This window comes from Centroberyx affinis, unplaced genomic scaffold, assembly GCF_046629955.1.
Source record: "Centroberyx affinis isolate AG114_WGS23_722 - 3 ecotype Tasmania unplaced genomic scaffold, CSIRO-AGI_Caff_v1 ptg000267l_1, whole genome shotgun sequence".
Classification (NCBI taxonomy): Eukaryota; Metazoa; Chordata; class Actinopteri; order Beryciformes; family Berycidae; genus Centroberyx; species Centroberyx affinis.
Genome location: NW_027278948.1, coordinates 201015 through 225740, shown reverse-complemented (window position 1 = coordinate 225740; position 24726 = coordinate 201015). Strand labels below are relative to the sequence as shown.

General features: G+C 44.1%; 1 protein-coding gene across 2 annotated transcripts in view; it reads left to right on the top strand.

Moving 5' to 3' along the window:
* Positions 1-10693, top strand: part of babam2 (BRISC and BRCA1 A complex member 2) — a 62000-nt gene extending 51307 nt beyond the window's left edge. For both annotated transcript variants that reach the window (XM_071546933.1, XM_071546943.1), the window contains exons 8-12: positions 1985-2084; positions 7464-7534; positions 7736-7818; positions 8056-8209; positions 9153-10693. In XM_071546933.1, the coding sequence (XP_071403034.1) occupies positions 1985-2084; positions 7464-7534; positions 7736-7818; positions 8056-8209; positions 9153-9216 (472 nt within the window). In that variant the 3' untranslated portion in view covers positions 9217-10693. The remainder of the gene's footprint in view (positions 1-1984; positions 2085-7463; positions 7535-7735; positions 7819-8055; positions 8210-9152) is intronic.
* The last annotated feature ends 14033 nt before the right edge of the window (positions 10694-24726 follow it).

Here is a 24726-nt window from a genome sequence, read left to right as displayed (position 1 = left end):
CATGCCAGTGAGTAATTGGTCTCCATTCAAACGGGCGTTTCAGAGGCATGCCATTGAAATACAAAATGCTGCACATTTGTTCACATGCCTGCCATTGACACAAATGAGTGACGAGCACACCAATTTAATGTCTAACGTCTGTATTTTGTGCCTCTGTCCGCATTTCCATCTGAATGATACGGAGCTATTCTTAGATCTGTGGGTGGATAGATGGGCATCATTTAGATTTCCACTTTCAAAGGCTCTTCTTCTCGTCGCTGTAAGCCACTTTGAATCGACCATTTGTTGAAGCGCGGAGAAAGGCTAATGCTAATTATCTGCACAAAGCCTACTGTAAATGGTGGCTTTGGAGTTCTTGAGAAAAGGTTGTTTACAATGCAAACAGCTTTGTGGCAGTGGAGAAGACTTATTCAGTTAAGCGTCAGTTCTAAAAAGACTGAACTCAGACCAGTGATCTGGAGTAAAAGTTAACATGTTTTTGATTCATTGTGAAAGAGCCGTGGGTGTGGTTGCAATCTTCAGCAACGTTTTGTAAATTTGGGCTATCAGTGAGAACTTCCCATGTGTGTTAAGGATGACAAATCATCCGACAAGCATGCAGCTCCTACACACTGTACAGTGAACATCTTGCAGTTGTTCTGGACACACCTCTCAGACCTGCAGTATGTGCGGTCAAGACTCCAGTCATTGCTGATTGGCCCCTTCCCACGAGGGACACAACCCAGTTCATCCTTTTGCTGACCCTTGTCAGGTCATCATCTTTTCCCATAAACCTTTGTGGTTTTGGGTCAACAGATGCACCAGATGATGCTATGCTCCATCTTATTCTTCAATACTCCCACTACTTGCCCTTTGGGATCTTCAGCATTACACAATTCATCTCAGGGCAGCTTCCGTGTTCGCTACTGCCTTTCACTCTGGGGAAATGTCAAAACATGGAAAATATTTCCTTACACCATGGAAACAAAAGTCATTTTTACATGGCCCAGGATGGATGATCTGTGATGGACTTGGTGGAATCATGAGTGTAATCTATGACTCAACGAGGCTGTGTTTCACCTTTAGATACTTTCATTTGATAATTTCAACGTCATACACTTTCTCATCAACCGAGAACATGCCCCAGGGCTGCATCTCAACATATGTGACCTTTGACACTGGACATAATGTTGCATGATGCATGCTATTTACATGCATCATGCATGCTTAACCTAGTAAACGGCAGTCATCCACTTCAGCATCGCTCTTAAGATAACATAACAACGTTCCTAAATGCCCCGTGACTGTCCCACATTAGTGCTGCAACCAAGGATGAGCTAAAAATAGAAAGTAAAGAAAGAATTTCTCCACATGTACAACGTGGCTATTTGTCTTAAAATGAGCATTAAAAGCCAATGAGCGGTTCTACAGACCTCTAACTCGACCTCAGGTTATTCCCTTTCTTTTTGCCCCAGAGCAGAAAAAAATGAGGGAATGACTACTTCGGTCGGTTAGTCACTGGGGAGCCGCAGCGGCGGTTTTCTGATTAAACAAGCATGCACTAATCAGAAATGGAGCAACGCTGAAGGATTGGATCGAAAGGACATCAAAGAAATAAATGAACGAGTGAAGGGGAAAGAGGAAGAAGCCGGGGTCATGAGTCACTCATTTTTTTTTTTTTATCCCGCAACTTCTATGGACAGTGGCAAATTAATGTGCTTAGTGCTCAGATTGTGTTTGGTCCACAGGTCACACTTGTTTCCACTAGGTCAGAGGCTGGCCGGAATTGTCCCAATCATCCTTTTAGTGGCAGACAGAACATGCCATGGCTTTGGTTTCAGTGGAGAAATTTCTGTTTTCATTCTAACTTCGAGTTACAATGAGCAATGGAAGAATAAAGAGAGACTAAACTCGGACTACATTTGAAATATGTTGATATGGTTACAGTAACTGTATGATAGCTGTATAGATTGCAGCCTAACTGTTGTCTTATTTGCTCCATCAGCGCTCTGGGAGGCTCCTCAGCACTTCATATCCCAGCATTCCCCAGTGGAGGCTGCCTCATTGACTACGTCCCTCAAGTGTGCCAGTTACTCACCAACAAGGTAAACGTATTTATGATCCACAACTTGTATTATTTGCGCACGGTGTGGTTGAACACTCCTTGTGCGCTGTGTGTAAGTGGATGGTGTTTTGAATATGTTAGATGAGCTATTGTTACTTTTCTAGCCCTTTGTAATTATATGTGAGATTCCTTACTCTGTGTGTGTGTGTGTGTGTGTGTGGGGAAGTGTGGAGGTGTGTGAGGGGCCTTGGTGTGGTAATACTTGCGTCCACTCAGGAATGTTTGTTATCAAGCTGTATGTGTGTGTGTGTATGTGTGTGTGTGTGTGTGTGTGTGTTTGTGCATTCACGCATGTGTGTCTGGCATCTGCCGACGTGGGTGTACTGGCCGACCTCCATAGGCTGTCTGAGCGCTCCTTGGCCGCCGCAGGTTGACAGGTAGAGATGCAATGTAGAGACCATGTAATGCCAGTCGCCGCTGGGGCATTGCCCATCCCCCGCAACCCCAACCCCCACACACACACACACAGACATAATGCACACAGATACCCTCCATCTCTCCGTCCTCACCTGGACTCTGACCAGCACACTCGGGGAGGCTGGAACAGTCTCGTCCCTGCCTGACCCGCATGCCTCTGGTTGTTTGAGCGCAGCCTGGTCAGCCTGCTCCCCCCACCTCCCCGCGAGGGAGGCTCAACTCTTCCAGGGTCAGGGAGGCCACAGCCAGAGACTGGGAGCGCATGTTGAAAAGTAGACTGAACAGCAGATAGAGACAGAGTGACACAGGGAAGGAGAGGGGGGCTTGCTCATAATGCCACCATCATTGGCATTTTATTAGTGCTAACTTCTAGTGCACATTGCAATAAATATCTTGCCCCCACCCCCGTCCCATCCACTGAGTGCACTGCATGTCAGCACATGCCACCTGTCGTTGTGAAAATCACCATTTTCCAAATTGTGAGATTAAAAGAAATTCAAATGAATTAAAAGGAAATGTACCTGCTGATGTTATTAGCCGGTAATGACCTGCTTGGAGCTGTTGCCTAATTTGTAATCAGTGTAGACATTGTGCTAACAAAGATTCTTGCCATCTTTGTAAGGACAATCTGTGCAGTCATTTTGTTCTCCTTATAATGCATTTATCACCATCAATGATTTCCTCCCACTAATTCCAGACGCGATGACTGTATTGACACAATTAACACTGCCGTGCACCTGAACCATGACTGGCTGTTTATGATTCTGCCGGGCGACTGCAGCACCTGTTGCCTGCATCACTAACAGAATCACCCTTGACAATCAGCCACAAAAGCAGATAAAAGGGTTTTCTTTGGGCCCATTTTATTCCAATCTTCCTGTCTGCGTCTGATGCGATGTGTCTGGCAATGCGATCAGCTCACACAAGGCAAGGCTTCAGCTGCTTGCAGTCATTACGCTTATTCATTTGACCTGATAGTAAGAGCGGAATGTGGCCTATGAGAGAGAGGCTGCGAAAGTATAATTAATAACACTAATTAATTGCGGAGAGCAGTGTCTGCTTCTACAATTATTACTATTTTCTAAGTTGGTCTTTATTACATTCTCTCTATGTCTTTGCCATTCTCATAAAAGAGCAATGAGCACCAGTGTTTTAACAAAGGCCCCATTTACACCCAGTATTACTATTCAGTCTGTATCCGGATGTGCTATCTGGATAATGATCAATCCTATCACACCCTTTGCATTTACACCTGGAGCCAGATGCATAAAACTCATCATTATATCATAAATCTCAATCATCCTGAATTTGAGCTCATGTGCACGAGCCTTATGCCCACTCCCACAATTTGCCATAAATGACACACCTCTATTTAACCTGCGTTTGGACCTAAAAGGCTAATCGTCATCACGGGCCAGAAAATCAGACTCACTCTCTCCTGTCTTGGCAACGTCTCCCAACAGCAGCAAAGCAGCCACTGTGTCGTTATGCACTGCCATTACTCACCACTTTATATTGTGAGCCATAACAGCCGAATGATTGATCGCACATGAGTAGCTCTTTTTATTTTTATTTATAATCCGATGTGTGTTATTCTTATTCCCACATTACTGAACGATTTGGGTGACAATATGTAAACCTGTTTACTTGCACTTGAATAAGAACTATACTTGTTATATGAAACTCTATTGAGACCTAGAAGGCTACTACGGTGTGCTGAAAAGATTAAGGCTCCAAATAAAATGTTGCCCAATGACCAATTGTTTTCTGCCGCTGCGGACCCGACTAAAGGAGCGCTGGCTGGTGGGAGCAGATCGTGCCGGAGTCCTTCGGTGTAGCTGAGCGGATGGCAAAACTTCAGAGTGAGTCATGACTCTTCTGCCCCGTGGGCGGGACGTTCTCACAAAAGGCGAACAACAGTGTTACGGATTGCATTTACACCTGGCCGACCGAGATCCGATCGCAGTCGGGGCCGGGCCGCCTCCGGAGGGCAAATCCGATCGCGTTCCCGATGCGAGCCACGTGCGTTCACACCTTGCGTTATTGCATTTGTTTTTCCTCATTCAGGTGCTGATTCGCATTTTAATACCAGGTGTAAATGGGGTCAGACAGAAAATGAGCACAAATGTGTTCAGGGTTCCCAGCTCTCTCAAATAAGTGATTGTCTTATTTTTTATTTCCAGTACAGATTTTGAAATTGAAATAAAAACTATCAAAACAGCCAGTAGATTTGATCAGATAATCAGATAACATTGATTTATAAAATTAAGTCGCAATCAGATAATAGGTTGTCAATCCTATGAAATATGAAACCTGGGGGAGGTGTGAATGAGCGAATGCACAAGTGACAGAGGGAGGAGAGATTTCTTAATAACCCAGCAGGAAGCACTTCCGGCCCTGTTGCATCACACTCCCTGAGGACACATGCACAAACACAATAAACGGATGCGCGCGGGGGGGGGGGGGGGGGACAGTCCAGGGTGCGGACGACTTGAATACCTGCGGAGCGAGATCACCTGTCTTTCATCGCTCCAACCTGCAGGCAGCCGGTAGGAGCGGCCCGGCTCGGCTCCGCAGCGCCGTGACAGTGGAGGCGGGGAAAATGGGGTGGGAGATCCTTTCTCGGTGTGGGTGTGTGAGTTCACTGATCCACAGTTCCCTTGAAACAGGCAAATGCACACGCACACACACAGTAACTGAACAAACAACGCCTCTCGAGTATGTGGGCCCGCTGCTTTTGAGAAAGCTAAATTGCCTCCCCCACTGTCCCATGTAAACAAAACTGAATAGTGAATAGGAGACTGAGTCACAACGTGTGTGCGCACACACGAGTCTGTGTTTAAGAGCTCTTGCAGAGATGAGACCAGTCACACATGACTGTGTGTATCAGAGATTACTACTTTCCCCTTTCACAAAGTGCTGTCATTCATACATGGTCGCAGTGAGTAATCACATACAGCAGCAGTAGGTAAAGCAGCGCTGCATTCCAGCTCCATCCATGATGTATCCTGTCCTCCGCTGAACCTCACAGTGTTAACCGAGATGTTTTTTTTAGATCGCACACAGCAGGAGGCAAGCGTAAATGTAAGCCCCACTGTTTTACATACAGTAGAAACTCCCTAACACAAACAAAGGGAATTCAGAGGACTGAAGCGCATTCTACTGGGCCACCTACAATCCTGCTAAGGTTCAGTCTGGCCCGGTGAACGCAGCCGGTCACCTTCATGCTGCAGCCCGGCCGGCCGGCTGACCGCAGGCCTTCTCACCTGCCCAGGACGCTCAGCAGTCAAGCGAGCCCCGAGCCTCTCCTCCCAGGACTTAAAAGATAATAGCTAATCACACCTGTCAACACGCACTAAACACACGTCGGCCACGCGTTCGCGAGAGCAGAACTTGTGTTTGCGTCTATGTTTGTGAAGGCGTAAAACGAGAGAAAGTTGTGCGATTGGAGTCGGTGGGTATTTGAATTTCAGGGTTGTAATATTTGAATACGTCATCATCAGCCTAAATTCCAACTGAATCGCTCATTCACGGTTTTCATTTAGGCATGATGTTGTGAATATGAAATGTACCATCACTAAGTGTAGGTGTGTTCAGTGTAAAAAAAAAAATTCAGTATTTCTTTCAAATGTCAGTAATGGCTTTTGACAATTTTAAACAAGTGTGAACACGTGAACACTTCCAAATCGCTGCTTTTAACCATCAAGTCATCCTGACAGTTATTCCCATGCGACATGAAAGCAGCATAAAACTGAACCTGCTGTGTGGTTTTCAGTCTCCATTAAATGGAAAGCCGTACCCACTGTTGGGTATAGTGGGTACCTGTTATCAGCATATGAATGGTGGATTTATGTCAGCCATTTCTACCATTTACTGAGGGGATTGTGAGGCAATCGCAGCGAGCAATCTCACCTGATATATAAACAATTATGATGATTCATAACTGTGTGTAATTGTGGTTGGCATGTGTTGTGTGTGTTGGGTTTGTTGTAGACACAACAGTAAATGGCTGCAGATTTGAAATGTTTTCCTATAATGTAATGTAATGTAAATCTGGCCAGACCTGGAAAAGCAGGTTTCAAATATTTCAGATACTTGAGTTGAATCGATCTTATCTGTAAACTGGGCACATCACATGCAAGCTGAGATCATTTGAATTTTAAGTTTCATTTTGATGCAGATATAAAATGAAACTGGTGTTCTTTACCATCGGCAGAGGGGGAAATGCCATGAATTGTGTCGTTTCACCAAAACATATGAATGGGGTTGTTTCATTTTCTTATCTTTATTACATTACTTGCACTTACAGTTCACAGTAAGTTTGATCCATGTGCATGGCCACTTAATATGCCAAACATGTTTTGTTTTCATTGCATCTGCTTTAATAAATAGAATTGGACATCTCATCCCTAAACAGTTAATTTAGTTAAAACAGTTAAAAACAATCTTTTTTCTTAGACTGCCCATTTATTTTTAGTTTTCATTAGCTTTGTTCAATCAGAAGTAGGCTGCTTTTGACAGATTTATGTTTCTTTATTTTGGTGGCTAGATCTTATAGCATTAAAAATGTCATCAATAGTCTTAAATTTGGCTTTCTGAAATCTGCAGTTATCCTGTTCACTGTAAACTGTCAAATAATGCTAAAATGTCAGAAAAAAAATCTTATAAAACTGAGATAACTACCCTTTTTCGGCTGGAGAGCCTTCATCATATTAGTAACTAGATGTTGTATTTTATCTACCAGTGCAACAAACACCTTCCTTTAACTCAGGCTCTCTTCCAGCTCAGTCGCTAATAGTTTTCAGCTATGATTTTGCTCAGCTCTAAAGCAAATAGCACTCCCATGGAGCCGCTGCTGGGGTTCAAATCCTGTTTTGCTTTTGCTATGCGGTCTACACTTTACACAGTCTATATCGCAACCGCTCCACTGCCTTCTCTGCAGGTGCAGTACGTGATCCAAGGATATCACAAGAGGAGAGAGTACATCGCCGCCTTCCTCAGCCACTTTGGAATGTGAGTCGACTATCGCAGGCCTCGTCCTGCACCGAGTCGATCAAAATAACCTGTCATCCTGTCATTGTGTTTGTCACTGTCTCTGTCTTTCTATGATATAGTACATAAGTGTGAAATGACATGCTGTGATATATTGCTGTGTGTGTGTGTGTGTGTGTGTGTGTGTGTGTGTGTGTGTGTGTGTGTGTGTGTGTGTTGCAGGGGGGTGGTGGAGTACGACGCCGAGGGATTCACAAAGCTCACTCTTCTACTCATGTGGAAGGACTTTTGCTTCCTAGTCCACGGTACGACCATCACAAAACACACACACACACACTCTATCACCCCCCTCACTGTCACTGCTCCCCCTCCAGCCATCACACACACACACACACACATACCTCTCACACCCAAACAAGCTGGGGCTCGTTTTTATTGATCTGCCCACATCGCCTCCTGCCGCTGTTATTTTATTAGCTTCTCTCCCTCTCTTTCTTCGCCTCTCTCTCTCTCTCTCTCTCTCCGTTCTCCCCTCCTCTTAGTGGACCTCCCGCTGTACTTCCCCAGGGATCAGCCCACGCTGACCTTCCAGTCGGTCTACCACTTCACCAACAGCGGTCAGCTCTACTCCCAGGTGCAGAAGTCGTACCCCTACAGCCCGCGCTGGGACGGCAACGAGATGGCCAAGAGGGCCAAGTAAGTGGAACCGTCCCATTACGGATTAAATAATGTAACTGTTAACGTTTGATATTCAAGATATTCCCACTTCACTCTCTACAGCATCAAAATTTGCCCCACGTTTGAAAATTCCAGTGATGCATTTTAAGACGATTGTTCCATAACCATAAAGCCCGATAAACCTGTAACTGATTCGCCAATTTGAGTCATTTATGAAGAGTAATGTGTTTTTTACGATATGCAATAGATACGTATGATATGGGATAAGACCTTATTGTCTGGACCGTGCTGTACCCAGGCCGTTTGTTGATATCATTCAGCGATTTTATTCCACCCTCATTATACATAAAGTGGCGTGACCCCATTAAGGTGGATCTATAGGGGTCGTCTGCGGCCTGAATGGTATTTTGCTCTCTGCATGGCCAGTGTAAATCTTGTCCATAAGGTTAATAACTGCTGCGAATATGTGAGGCATCTGCTCAGAGATATGAATCACCATAGAAGGACAAATATATCATCTCTTCTTTTCTTACTCATGAGTTATCCGTCATTTCCGCCATATTTATTTCTTTACTTATTTATTATGTGGTCGGGCTTAATTTGTCCATGAAATGGTGGACAAAAGGGTCTTAAAACACACACACACACACACACGGCTTGTAGTTTGATCATTTTGCTTAGAGTTTTTTCTTACAGTATTTCTCCTTTTATTTGCACCACAAGTATGGAGAGTAGTTATCTATGTGTAGATGTGTGTTTGTAAGAAGTAAACACATTCTGCTTTTAATCTGCTCTTTGATACATGCTGAGGCTGCGACTCGCCAAATGCATTTGTTAGATGCTTTGAAGCAGTTGAGTTACGATTATTGGCACATTTTGATATTTTAATTGATGTACTGTGTATCTCTCTGTCTGTCTCTCTCTCTCTGTCTCTCTCTCTCTCTCTCTCTCTCTCTCACAGAGCGTACTTCAAGAGCTTCATCCCTCAGTTCCAAGAGGGAGCCTTTGCCAATGGGAAACTCTAGTACTCTCTAGCTTAATAGCTCGCCTGGAGAGTTGCCTGTGAGAGAGAGAGAGAGCCCGCGTGTGTGTGTGTGTGTGTGCGTGCGCGTGCCTTTGTGCACCTGTACGCGTGTATGCACAGACTTGACATTTGTATGTGAAATGTACTGTACTATAAACAGTGCGGCGAGGAGAATGACAGCGTGCTCATTGCACACAGACTCTGTGGATTCCGGGTTGTACGACCTTGAATTTTGTCGCCTCTTGTTCGATGCCTCGAAGCCTTTTTTTTTTATTATAATTGTAGGGAATTCATGTGGTGCCGTAAAAGTTAAGAATATATCATCTGCACACCGCAACATGCCGCGACACCGTCTCACAAAAACAACAGATTACATGCTGTGGACATGGAAAATGTAAAGATTTACGTTCCTCCTACGAAAAGGAAACTACGAAGGGATTATGTGACAATAGCAGGAATTGGACTGAAAAAATTAGCCAACAGTTAAGTTAAAGCCAGTAAAACCAGTTTGGTTGCAGTTGAGGTTAAAGTTCAGCAGTTAAACAATTTGGTCTACACCCATCCACCTGTCTGAACTCCACTCCCTTACTCTCCACTGCACCGTTTCTATTTCACAATACTGCCTTTTTCTAGCATCTAGTGTCTCCTCCTCTAATTCTCTCACTTTTTGCACGCACAACACATATTTGCATTGTAAGAAATTTTGCGAAATGATAAATCGTTCCTCACTGGTTGCCGGGACACTGGAGACGGCCCTTATTGTGCCGAGCAGGAAACCCCAAACTCTTTTGACTGGAACCGGACGCGACGACCTGTACAATCTGCCTAACAATCACTAGTATTTTCTTATTGTGTTTTGCCAATGGCGGCTGGTTCTAAGCATTCAAATGACAAAGGGCTGGGCTCGCAACACTCCGCTCACAGACGCAGTACCGTGAAAGGGCATTTGTTGATATGTAAACCATATGCAAATCACAAAGAGAGCTGTGGGGTCAGCGCAAGAAACCTGCATCTACTGTTTGACTTACATGATTGTCCACTTAAGCTCCATGTTGCCCCCACTGTTTATGTAAAAATGCTATTCAACTTTACTTGTCATGAGTAGACGCCTTTTGTCGAGATACTGTACCATTACCATTTAAAATCCTGTGATGTCATTTACTGGCATATTGACAGTACTGTAAGTTACTGAGGGATGTGGTGTTTTGCCAAAAATTGCATCCCCCTAAAAAATGTGTTTCCCCTCTTCAGGAGCTTACTTTCGTTCTTTGTAATCCCGTTAAATGTTTTTAAAACGTTTTACTGTTTGAAAAGGAACACAATCCACAAAAATCAATATGATTTTATTTTCTTTCCTGGTGTGAAATGGAGGTGAAGACACGCCACCAAACACATGTATTTAGGGGAAACAAATTTTGGCACAACATGTATTTTTTGTGTCCTGTCTGTCAGATAATAAACCTTGAAATGAGACCCTCGGAATGGCTAGGTGTTCTTTCTTTTGTGTTAAAGTTTATTTGTATAGGACATTGCCTCACAAAATGCAGCTCAATGTGCTTTCACAGAATAAATAGGCAGAAAAAATACAGCAAAAATAGAAAATTGTACATGTACATAAAAATGTACAGCTCAGTGTGTTTCAAGTATTTCAAAACAGTAGTATTGATTTTAAAATGTGTACATCTCAGTGTGTTTCACGTTTAAAAACAGTATCGATTTTAAAATGTGTACATCTCAGTGTGTTTCACGTATTTAATAATAGTAGTATTGATTTAAGATGCCATGAATTCGTAAAGGAGAATATTTTTAGCTGGCCACTAATGTGCTTGTGTTTTTGAAAGCAAGTAATAAGGAGCCACAGCACAGGGAGGAGTGTGTGTGCGCGTGTGTGTGTGTGTGTGCGCGAGCGTGCCCGTGCATGGGCGTGCACGAGCAAAGCATGTGTGTTTGAGCGAGGGAGAGAGTGTGCGTTAGCTTGTTTTCATCATTAAACATGAGGGTCATAGTTAGGGGTCTCTGCTGGCCCGAGGCGCAGCCCTTTGCTATATTTATTGTTGGTAATGCAGCAACTGTCAAGTCTAATTGGGAACTATAGGGTGAATGTATCTGGGGCATTTAATAGCATCAAGGCTCTTAATAAAATAATTAAAAAGCAAGATTCTTTTTGTCTTTTTCACTGCCCCGCTCCATGTTTCTTGCTCTAACCTTTCCCGACCCGCTTTCAAAACGTCTCCGTCTGCCGCGGGACGAGCCGCTCTCGATTTGGAGAGCTGGGGGGAGGGGGGGTGGGGGGGGGGGGGGGTGGGGGGTAGCGAGATGATGGGTAGCATCTTTAACGATCGTGAGAGCAAAGAATAGTTTAACTTGACAGTCAACTTCGGACGTCGAGACTTTTGCACTCGGATTGATTTTCAATTATGGTGAATCTCGGCGCAGATTTAGCCGTTCTTCTTCTTCTTCTGAACCTCAACGATCTGAACGGGGGTCTGGGGCTTACTTTAGCTGAAACGACACAAAAGAACGACTGAATCATTAGCTTAAATTGCTAAAATCACTCCCTCGAATACGGACCGTGACATTGCAGTGAGGGCAAAGTACACCAAGTTACATAGTCCATTTGAGAAAACGCATTCACCCAGGAACTTGAAGTCAATCCTTGACGCTGACCCAGGTTGACATAAGCCCTTTAAGTAACTTGTAAACAATTCCGTCCAAAATGGCTCAAACTGTGTCATTTTGCGCTGCTTAAGTCACATCTAGTAAAGGCCTCCTCCCTCAAAAGTGCCGGCGCCTAAAAGCGGCTCACCTTTACACGCTTTTAAGCAACTTAGCGTGGATTTATCCGGTGTAATGATCCTGTGAAGGTGCTGCTCAAGGTACCTTTTGAAGATGTGTTTCTCAACCCCCTGAATCACAGTGCAGAGGTCTGCCAACCCTCCGAGCTAATACTCCAAATCCACTAATCCAGCCGTCTTTAAGAGATCTCAATGGCAGTCGGATGGAATAATTAAAGGCTAGAATAATTAGCTTGGAATCTCTGGACGGGGGATGATTAAATTGATGCAAGCGGGGTTTTGGGGGTTTTTTTGTGGTCAGGCCGAGTTCACGCCTTGCTGGGCTACGGACAAGGAGCGAAGATGCAGCGGTCATTTTCCCTGAATGCATGATTCGAGTGTTTTTTACAATGTTTTACTTCATCGTGTGTCTTGAGGTGAGAGCGATTTCATTCACCTCCACCTGAGCCTGGCTGGTGGCGGTACAGCTAATCGAACCAAAGCCAACCAAGCAAACTGGTGCGCGGGGGTTATGGCTTAACTGGGGGGGCGAACCTCCCCGCTCCAGAAGCAGGTGTCCCTAGCTGAAGCGAGGCCGGCGACATGAACATTAGCATTAGATTAACACGAACCGCTCCGGTGACAACCCTATAAGCGGCTAGCCGCGAGGCGGTTAAGGACCTGCCAGCCCCGGGAACTGACAAGTGTGTGAAACAGGATCACTTAAAGCTCAGCGACGGCACCTTCCTGGGCAATAACCCGGAGTTAGCTCCTTGGCATCAGTCACCCCGCTTCACCTCGAAGAAGTAGGGCCACTCGCCGGGAAAACTTTTTTTTTTTTTTTTCCCGCGAGTAGAAAAGTGTGTCGACGAGCCGAGGAAAGTTCTGGGACGCGGGGGGGGAGAGGTTATACGGAAAGATGAAGATAACCAAAAAATAAAAACAGTAAGAGAGTGATTGAAACTCCTCCTGCCAACCTGAATCATCACCTTGCGCCCAGAGACGGCGAGCAGACGGGGCAGCAGCAATCGTGCGAGGTAATCGGAGGGAAACGAGGAACATCCAAAAGGCCTGAATATGTCAGGGAGCGGTGAAGGCGGGCGGCTGCCTTCCAGATTGTTTACTTTCCCCTCCCATCACCGTGTCCGAGTCGCCCAATCTGTCAGCCTCGCCTGATTCTATTTTTCTGCTTTTTTTTTTTTTTTGTACCGCCGCCTTTTGACTTAACACATTTCCCCTGGAAAAGACAAAAGGAAAAAAAAACAGTTGGGCAACTGAAAGAGCGGGGGTGGGGGGAAGGAATCACAAACTCTAGTGACTGTGGGGTACTTTGTGTTTTGTCTGCAAGTACAAATTCAGAGTGACATATGGGGAGTTTTTCTTTTTTTTTTTTTTACCCCCCCTACTTCAGTGTGTGTGTGTGTGTGTGAGGAGGAAGGGGGTTGAAGAGGAGTGTGTGTGTGTGTGTGGGGGGGGGGTTTGGATTTCAGAGGCTATGCAGCATTTGCGATGCGGCGTAGGGTTGTTGATGCGAGCCATGTTGAGGATGATGGAGCTGAGAGGCTTAACTAATTTTGGAAAGAGAGAGCAGGAGGAGGAGAGCGGAGGGGGGATTTGGGGCCTTTTGTTACCGCCTGTTTGATCTGGGAATTTAAAAAAAAAAAAAAATGGCCCAGAGATGTCGTGAAAAAATGAGAGAATTACCGCTCGGGTCCCTCACTCTTCTTTTTTATCAAACCGAAGTAGCGGGGGGATTCTAATGCACTCTCCGTCAAAGCGGCAGATATTTTTCCCCCCTCTCGCATACAGATAATAACTGGATCTCGTTAAACCCTGATTGTTAATTGCTAATTACTCCGTGTACATGAGAAGCCAGGAGAGCGTGGCTAAGCCGATCAAATGAGTCCTCCGCTCCGGAGCTTGTAGGTTTTCCCGTTTTGTCTCCCCCTCATGTTGTTTAGGCGTTTTGGATGGGCTTGTTTTCGATGGCTTTTGACAAGATAAAGACAGATTTTTTGTCGGGAGGTGGTTAGGGGAGGGTTTTTTGGGGGGTGATGGAGGGGGTAGAGGCAGAAAGGGGGGTGGCTCTCTCCTCACATTCCCCTGGGTGCGATCATAGACACTTGATTTAAAGCTTTCATGGGTTAACCAAAGCACATCCCTCAGGTGTTTTCTTTTTTTTTTTTTTTCTTCCTCTGGAATAGAGAGTGCGCTCGCTTCCCTGTTATTTAGCGAGCAATTTGGCATCGGCTCAATGTGCCCGATTCTAGTAAAAGATGAGACTCAATTTGCTTAAATATACTCAAATTGGCACTCGCTTTGCGTTTGCTTTGGCAGCGAGGGGATTCGGGGCCTAATCGAGCTTTTAAAGGTAATGTTTGGCAACAGTCGCTCATTTGCAAAAGTGTTATCTCAGGATCACTTTATGTTTAGCGGTTGATTTAGCAGAATGCAGGGAAATTGCTCCGAGACAGAAGCCGAGTGTATATATCGTGGCGGTAATTTCCCTTTCAGTGCTGGGTACACTACATCATGGCGTTCATTGACTTTAATTAACTCCTCTTGTTGTTGTATGTGTGTTGGTTTTTTTTCCTCCTCCGCGGCCTTCGCCTTCCCTCTCACCCCCAGATCCCCACTCCTCCCCCTCCCCCCCCTCCCCCCCTCCTCCAGCAGCTACCTGAGGAGCTGTCAGTCTGGATTGCCGCGCTGTCGGTTCAGCCTGTCAGGCTGAGGGACGCGTTCTGATCGGCCGCGGACACTGATAGACCTGTCAGGTGAGATGACAGCCGCGAGTGGAGACGCACACAGACAGGTACATGTAATGTGACAAGACTCCTCCATCCCTCCCTCCCTCCGCCCCCTCCCCTCACCCTCTTCCCTTCACTTCGCTTCGCTTCCCCCCCACCCCCGCCCCCCCTCCCGAAAAAAATAAATAAATATGAATATCCATGTTGTTGGAAGTTTGGGAGAGAGCGCACGAGGGGATGGGCATGTTTCCTGACGAGTTGGAGAAAACTTTTCCCTTGAGCCTGAATGTGATGTGATGTCAAGTTTTGTATATTTTCAACTTGAATTCTGAGCGTTATGTTTGCTGACCGTAACGCTGTCTGTGTAGAAATGAAGTGATTCTTTGCATGATATGATGCACAGTATAACATTATTTATTTATCTTACAAGACACTATAATAACGCTGCTGAACATGATCCGGTTCTTCTACAGTGTGAAGACTTAGGCTGCGTTCACGCTGCAGCTGAAAGTGTCCCAATTGTAATTTAATTTAAATAATTTCACACAGATCTGATGTTTTTGAAAGTGCAAACGGCAAAAAGCTGAACGGAGTCACATTTTTTCAATTCTGATCTGGACCGCATGGATGTATGGGGCCATAATCGGCTTCCGAGGCACGCAACCTACATGCCACTTGTGTTCACTCAAAGCGGGATTTGTCAGCGTTGCCATGACAATAAGTAAAGCTTGAAGTACGTAAATCTCATTCACCTGAGACAATTGTCATAATTTTGCAGCTCGGCTGAGCCAGCGTTAGCATGGAGGACAGCGAGACACAAACAATGGAAAGAAAACGAAACAGCCGACTTGATTGGCCCACCTCAATTCAGTCTGAACACAAAGGCACACACTGTAACTGAAATGTGTTGGAGAAGCATAGGTACAAAAACAGATGTGATGTCTTTTGTTATTGTGGCTCTGTGTACGCATGTCTTTTCAACATCGCTGTCAGTTCATATTGGAATCAGATGTGGATTACATCCTAGAATATATAAAAACAGTCATCCCAATAAGTCAGATATGAGCTGCAATTCGGAACTGAGCATGAAGGCCTGCGGTGAGAACGTAGCCACACAAGCAGCAAGTCAAAATGGCAATAATAATAATAATTTTTTGCTCTCTGTCAGCAGCAGCCAAACTAGTTCTGTGTATCCAGAGAACGCCGACACTTCAAACCACCTCAGCATCAGGCCTCGCCCTGCTACGCTCCACAACCGCCGTACAGCTGTAAACTGTTGACCTCTATCTGCTCCCTTGGCCCAGTGGGTCATGCCCCGAAGGACTGTGGGTAAAAATAAAAAAAAACACACAAACACCGCGGCTGTTGCGGCAAATGAGATAAGAGCAAAGGGTGAGTGAGGGGGGGGGGGCTGAGGGGGAGGGGGTCGGGGTGGGGGGTTGATGGTGGTAGTAGGTGGGGGTGGGAGGGTGGGGGATGGCTCGTGCCAAGTGACACAAACCCCCCTTGGCAGCCTAATTAAATTTTCCACTTTTCCACACTCGCATTAAGCCTCCATCGAGCCGGAAGGAATGGACGCACCGGAGGAGTAGACCTCAGGAGGAAGATCAACCCCCCCTCCCTCTCTCTCTCTTCCCCCACCTTCCCCTCTATTCCGCATTTCTTTTTTGACCCCCCCCCCCCAACAGCCAACACACCTCTTCCTTAAAGCATAACTCCCGCCATTTTCAACCTGGACCTTATTTTCCAGTTTTTTTGCAGTGTTTTCAGACCTTGAATAATGCAAAGAAAACAAGTTCATATTCATTTTTAAACACAATACCAATGTTTTAACTTAGGAAGAGTTCAGAAATCAATATTTGGTGGAATAACCCTGATTTTCAATCCCAGCTTTCATGCGTCTTGGCATGCTCTCCACCAGTCTTTCACATTGCTGTTGGGTGACTTTATGCCACTCCTGGCGCAAAAATTCAAGCAGCTCGGCTTTGTTTGATGGCTCGTGACCATCCATCTTCCTCTTGATCACATTCCAGAGGTTTTCAATGGGGTTCAGGTCTGGAGATTGGGCTGGCCATGACAGGGTCTTGATCTGGTGGTCTTCCATCCACACCTTGATTGACCTGGCTGTGTGGCATGGAGCGTTGTCCTGCTGGAAAAACCGATCCTCAGAGTTGGGGAACATTGTCAGAGCAGGAGGAAGCAAGTTTTCTTCCAGGACAACCTTGTACGTGGCTTGAGTCATGCGTCCTTCACAAAGACAAATCTGCCTGATTCCTTGCTGAAGCACCCCAGATCATCACCGATCCTCCACCAAATTTCACAGTGGGTGCGACACACTGTGGCTCGTAGGCCTCTCCAGGTCTCCGTCTAACCATTAGGCGACCAGGTGTTGGGCAAAGCTGAAAACTGGACTCATCAGAGAAGATGACCTTACTCCAGTCCTCTACGGTCCAATCCTTATGGTCTTTTGCAAACCTCAGCCTGGCTCTTCTTTGCTTCTGAACTCTTCCCAAGTTAAGACTTTAGTGTTGTGTTGTTTAAAAATGAATATGAACTTGTTTTCTTTGCATTATTCGAGGTCTGAAAACACTGTGAAAACACATCTTTTTTGTTATTTTGACCAGTTGTCATTTTCTGCAAATAAATGCTCTAAATGACAATATTTTTATTTGGAATTTTGGAGAAATGTTGTCAGTAGTTTATAGAATAAAACCAAAATGTTAATTTTACTCATTTTACTCAAACACATACCTATAAATAGTAAAACCAGAGAAACTGATAATTTTGCAGTGGTCTCTTAATTTTTTCCAGAGCTGTATATCTATAGTGAAGCAATTGATGAGATTTTGGTCAGAATTGATCTCCATGATGGAAAATGATGGGAATATAGGGTCCGTTTTGAAAATGGTTGGAGTTATACTCTAAGTTCCCATCTCTCTATCATTGCCTCTTACACTTATCTTTACGTTTCAAAGAGGAGAATGCTGTCAGTCATAAGACAGCTAGTAAGACATCACAGAGGCGGCAGCAGGCCCGACCTGAAAGCAAACCAGTCAGCACACTGATATCTGCCCAGTTGATTCCACAACAGATTTACCACCGAGGACACGATCAAAGAGCCAGATAAATCAAGCTGAAACAATGGGGATTATTCTACAACCAAGATAAGCCTCGGAGTGGCAAGTGAGGATTGAGGGGAGATACTGGCACACATACAGTGGAGCAACAAAGGATTCTATATGTTCACATTGAGAAATGCAACTGAGAAATAGATTACATCTATAGACATGCCAGCAGTGCTTATCCTCTCTTCATGGGAAGCATTCCTGGGGAGTTCAAGGACTTGCGCTGAATTTTTCCAGTACAGTAGCAGTAAACATGATCTTTTATCCCTGTGTTTGTTTGAGAAAGGTGAATCTGCTGCCTTTAAATATATAACCTGCGGCATTTTCATATAAATACATGTCTGTTTTGCTGCTCTCTATCTCCAATTGATATAACACAATAGTGATTCAACCTATACTGAGTTAAAGAAAGCTTTTACATTTGCTGTTCTAAACACTTGGTGTCTGGTGGCTCTTTCTAGCCACCATGACTGAACAGAAAAAGAAAAGAGAAAGTCAAACTGCATCAACAGAAAATCCAAAGAAGAAGACGACACAGTACTGGACACACTGTTTGATTGACAGCTGATCTCTGGGAAGAGCAGTGCAGAAACACCACAGCAATGAGGCAACAAACATGGAGACAAAATAATAATAAAAAAATTAAGATCTTTATATGTTTTCAAGGCTTTCCAGCTTCCTCTTTAAACTTCAGATGGTTTCACTTCAAACAGTCTGCAAACAAACGCTGCAGAAAGGAGGATGATACTTTCTAGCTGGGATATGAGGAGCTGAAGTCAAACAACAGGAGCACAACTTGGTTCCCCGACCAAAACCCATTAACATTCCAAGCAGCGAGGCCTTCAGGCCGCTCTCGGGCCAGCATACTCATAAATTGCATTGACAACCTTGTTGACAGAGTGAGATAAACTTCCCCATTGTGTGTGCACAGTGGCCGCACTGAAAAGCGTCACTCAGAAACACTATTTGATTTGACTGTTTTGGGCCAACGACGAGGAAAACAACACGCAGAAAGACCAAAACAAAATAATACGCAGACATAAAGCCCACTTTTTGTCACGCGGCCAACACTTTCCTCCATTGGTTTCTAGCATTAAGGAAACTTTTGTTTTCATCGGGCCTGTGCTTTTTTGTTTTTTTCCGTAAACAAAACAAGCCGTGCGGAGGACGTCCAGTAAAAGTGGAAGGAACGGCGGGAGGGGGGGGTCCTGTTTATCCGTGAGCCGCAGGTGGCTGTGTTGACCGCCGCACGCCTGCTCAGAAGCCCCCCCCCCCCCCCCCCCTTCGACCGCTCGCGCCCCTTTCTTCTCCCGGACCCTGTTATTTGTTCACTTCTTCCACCACACGCTCCAACATTTCCCCTTCTCTCTCTCTCTCGGCTGTTTTTGCCCGAGCGGCGTTCCATTCTTCTTTGTTTCGAAGGTACTGCAGCGGCGTTGGTGACGCACTTCCTTCCATTGTATCAGGAACTGATACCCTACTCGCTGTGAGGTTACTGTCAAGCGTGTGTTCGTGTGTGTGTGAGTCGATTGGAAGGTATGCTGTGTACAGGTGATTGTCTGTTTCCCTCATGACTGTTTCAGTGCGGCGTGTAGATTTTGCAGGGTGGCAAAATTACAGAATAAATCGTCGTGCTTCACTGCAGGCTGCTGTGGGGGAATGCGTTTAACATTTGCCAACTAGTGGACTGCACAATGGCAACATGAAAACAAGTGGTAGCTGAAGCACTTGACAAAGTTGAGTCATCCTTTAGGTCACCAGGTTTATTTCCCTACTGCAGCAAACAAGCAAGGAAACATTTGGTTGCTACGTGATGGCATTTAGTAAGATGGTCCTATTCCCTCATTCCCACCTCCCAGCAATTTCAACGCCGCTCCTCTCGTGGCAATATCACAGGTCCAGCAGGCGACTTGGGCACAGGATTTGTTAGGCTTATGAAAGCAAACGAAAACCAGTGGGTACAAGCTGCATTTCTTCTACTGCAGAGAGAGAGAGAGAGAGAGAGAGAGAGAGAGCGATTCGGCTCCGTATCCTGCCGTGTTTATGTGTAGGCAGGTTTCAGGTTGCACAAGTAAACACTTCAACTGTGCAGGGAAGTAAAATGTTCTCCCACTTGCCACTTAATTTTAACCATGCTGACTGATATTTACATAAGTAGAACCTCTGAACTTCATGGCAAGATGGCACATTCAGTCTCAATAAATACCATTATAAGACGGTTTGGGAACCTTAATATTATCTGGACAATACTGAAAGAAAGAGGAGTTAATAAAATGGTTGGAACTGAAGCTACACCAATGCCCTTTTTCACTAACAATACCTTATAAAACATAAGTATCATCCAACACAGAGTACCAATCCAGCCCATTGCTTTTACTGAATCACTCAGATTGTATTAGAATAGTAGCTTGGAGTCAATGGACAAAAATTATTGAGATATAATCCATGAAAGACATATTTCTGTATGTGAAAAGGCAGGGGGAAAAAGTTGTTTCTGACATGCTGTGGTTTCTGTTGTTATTACAGTTTAATATTAGCGAAATGGGGAAATCCTCAGACACCAATAGTATATTTCTGGCTTCTAATACCAGTTCCAGTATTCATTCACTCCCAGTTGGAAGTATTACTGAATGTGAGTCATTCATTCACTAGTAAATATTTAATGTTTGTGATATCCTGTGGAGGGTTTTGCACACTTAGTGTTTTTGCATGTGGATTTGGAAAAAAAAAAAGACTGAATTCAAACCAAAAAGAACAACGTGATATAAATGTGTCAGAGACTTTAAGCTATAGGTCTGGATAGACTTGCCATGTGAACAAGAGGAAGATGTTGTTGAGCAGCCACAATGTTTTCTGCATACTTGAATGTGATTGGTCTTATTGGAGGATATGCAGCCAATGAATTCATATTCTTCTCTGCACAATCCCACACTCTCTGGAGGTCAAGAATGCTCAAATTATCCTTCTGCGCTCTTGTGTTTGACTGCTTTACATGAGTCGTCAAGGCAACCAGCGAATGAAATTGCTGAAAGATGGTTACTTTAATTTACATGAGCTCTGTCTACCAGTCTGGACTCCAGCCTGGTTTACAGATGTCTTGCACCGTGGGCATCCTGACGGAACTGCTAATGAAATTTCTATTTTAAAACGTCTAACTTTCACAAGACATCATGACGAGGGCGCGGATATCAGCGACGGCATTAGAAGTACAAACAAAGTGATCCGGGCTAAGACTTGATATTTAAGTGTCGTTTCATGTAAAAAAGCAGAAACACTGTCACACTGTGGGCTTGAACTGCAGTAAGTAGCAGTTGTTGTTTTTTTCCTTTGTTGTTCATTTTTACAGTAGGAAAAGGGAAAGTGCTGCAATCTGGCAGTTCTACCCAGGTTCTTGAACCATGTAGTGAACCGAACAGATGGAAAACCGCCGCCACACTCGGAGAAGAAGTCATCCGAGAAGCCTACTGGAGGCATTTACAGAATGTGAAAGAATTCCCTTTTTATGACTTGTTCTGCAGGAAGAGTGTAGACCGGCCGTACATCACAGGTTCATTCCAGAGTTACATCACGAAACGGTGTATTACCAGCATTAACACGCCACCGGCACCGAGCCACGACAACAGCAAATCCCATTGTCAATCACACTGATTGTTCTTTAACCCACTGACTGCCCTCCAAGTCAGCACTTCGGGACGTGCGTGCGTACTCTGCGCAGCTCTTGAGCCGCCAGATTAGCCATGCAGATCATGTTGAGCTATTATCTAGGTGAAGGTATTAGAACCTGACAGCGTGTGAGTGAGGCTGAGGGAAGAAAACAAACAAGGAAGACAAGGACAATCAAAAAAAAACAAAGAAAAAAACAATGTCAGTGAAATTTGACCTACCATACACAATCAAATGTGAATTGTGGCTCTGGCTGACTTTAAGAACACAAACTCAGTAAAATGCTTCCCTCCTCTGTTTGTATTTCATTGCTAGTGGTTTAGCTATACAGTGAGTCATTACTAGAACAGTGTCCTGGTCCATGATGACAACAGGAGGAAATAACATGTTGATGTTCTTTTTGAATTACAGTTTTGCACTGCAGGTGAATCTTTGATATTGCTGCTTTAACGAAAAGGAGGCAGAGAACTTTTCCATAGGCTTTTCTCAGTATGAGCTTCCTACCAGTAAATGCACTTGACTCAGATTTGAATTTGTTCCGTGGACGAACGACAACAAGCTCTGTCTTATAATGAAGCCCCATGACAGCAGAGGCCTTAGAGGCCCTGATGTCTATTACATGCCATTACATGGCACTAACAAGACCTTGACCTCTGGCTGAACTCAGACATGATGGTCACCACTATCTCCGTCTGTTTTCAAATAATAACAACAACAGAGTATTATTATTGTTGCTACTGTTGTTAATATTATTATTAGTATTAATAGAGTAGCCTCATATGAGAACTTTCAAATAATTGATATGTTCAATTATTTGATCTATTTTCAGAGATTGAAACACATTTATCACAAGAAAGTAGCACTGCAAAAAAAATATTAACCCTAACCCTTAAAATTTTAAGTTTTCTGGCTGCCTTAAAATTGTAAGTTGACTAGTTAGGTCAAAGATCATTACTTGTTATAAGACTAATTGAGTGAACTTAAGACAATATGTTCAATCAATCATGCTGACAAGTGTTTATTACTTGAATCCATTAGCTGATGAACAGCATTCCAGTGTTGTTTATCACTACACTAGTGTCAGTTGTTCATGTATCACATGATTATTACACCATTTGGCATTAAGTAATTCAACTGACTCTGCACTGATGAAAGTGCAGGGAGTACTTGCAGGTCTAACAGAGAATGACGACTTCACCTTATTGGGTTTCCAAAATTTGTAGAGTAATGGGGGGTAGGGATTGAACTGGATACTAATTTTCATCATGGTTCTCATTATTTTCATTTGGGGTTTTTTTAAAATCAGAAAATGACCTATGATTCACCCCCACAAACATCGTCTCCATCCTGTCACGTCATTCAAACCAGAAGAAGAAGAGTTCCTGGAGAGTTAACCCAAAGACAATGCTTGCTGGGAAGTCTGCTAATAAGATAACAATGTTTCTTAATAAAGTTTAATATGATCAGTTTAGTGAATGCTTGATACTGATGTTCTTTCAACTCAGAATTTTAAGTCACAAGACGTGAACTCATGATTATGTCATGATGCTGATAACTCGCAATAATAAGCTGAAGTCGACAAACACATCTACATTGAGTTAACGATTAAAGATGAGTTGATTTCACTAAATTGCACTGAGTTTTTACAAGTTATTGCCATAAACAAGGATATATGAAATAAATTGCATACCGTAGGTCTCGTGGGCTATTAAACTGCCCAACTCCTGTCTCGCCTCTGTCTGAGTTTATGGTGCCTTCAAGTCATGTCGGAAATATGGCAAGCGCGAGTTGAGCGCATATGAACGACACAACAACGTTATAAATGTGACAGAGGATGAATTTTTATGATAACCCGAGTTAGAAGTTGGGAGCCATGCCAATAATTGAAGGTAACAGTAGTGTATATTATTAGTATATGTTAATTGTCTGGCTTTCTTTGTAAATAATTAATATTGTTGTGTTTATTTTCATACTTTTAACATTTAACTTTTAGATGTCAAGCATTTTTGTGCATACTTCTAAGTCATCCTCTTGTGTTGAAGAGAAAATATCTGCAAATGCTATTCAGCCTATAGAATTTATTTACATTGCCACAAAAGATGGAACAAACCAAACTTTTGCTTCATGAATTAATTAAAACATCTGTGCCGTTCAGTTTCTAGAATAAAACAACAGCCACTAAAAAAAACTACTTCAATCAGTGTGAGTCGATTTTGTCATTATTTCCGACTAAGAGCACTTGACCAAATGGGCGACAAAAATCCGTATTTACAACTTTGCAACTCGGATTTAGGAGCGTACTTGAAGGCAGCATTGGAGATCAGGCCCGTCATCCTCCTTGCGTCACGAGTGTACCTGTGACATGTGGATCAGGCGGTCACGGCCAAGTAAGCCCGCTGCTTAATAATGTAATTAATGTCTGTGTTCGTCTGTAGCCGTGAGCGCTGAGATGTCCTGTCCCGCAGCGGCTGATTCCTTATGATGTGTGATGGCGGGTCACCGACGCGTCGGTGGCGCACAACCCGCGGATCAGCGCGTCCCTGACCCGTCCTGTCCCGTCCAGACCATAACGCCTGCCTTTGCATTGGGATACTTAACCGGTCACGTTTATATACGCTAAATCCTATGGCAAAGTATCTGCATCTAGTATCATATTTGCTATCAAAACTTTTTTATATCCACTAAATGTCTTTGGACGAAGTGAAGTAATGACTGACAAGATGATATTATTTGTTCAGTGTGATGAATTATTAGACGTATGGGTCACCAAACTATCAGCTTAGAGGCTCCATTCCCATGTGCTTGATTTCCCACTATAGTGATAAAAACTACCAGATCAAATTTGGACTCACTCGTGAACATACCCTGTCACAATGCCATACCGTGCTTTGCCCAAACGGCGCCCATGGGTGCATTTCAAATTATATTATAGCCTTAATTATAGGCCTTTGGCAGATTTGATTTCCTCACGCAATTTAGCAGAAACTGTGTCGCTTAGCAACCGGCGTTACTGCTCAAGAACTATACCGCCTGGCGGAAGATACACATTTAATCATTCATTAATATCAATCAAAAGTAAAAGATTTATTGAACATCTGCGCGCTCTCTCTACGCAGTGGTTTACACGCTGATTTATTTTTTTAGAACAGCCTTTCCTCGTTTAATGCTTAAATAGATCACTCCACACGCGCAGCTCACAGAT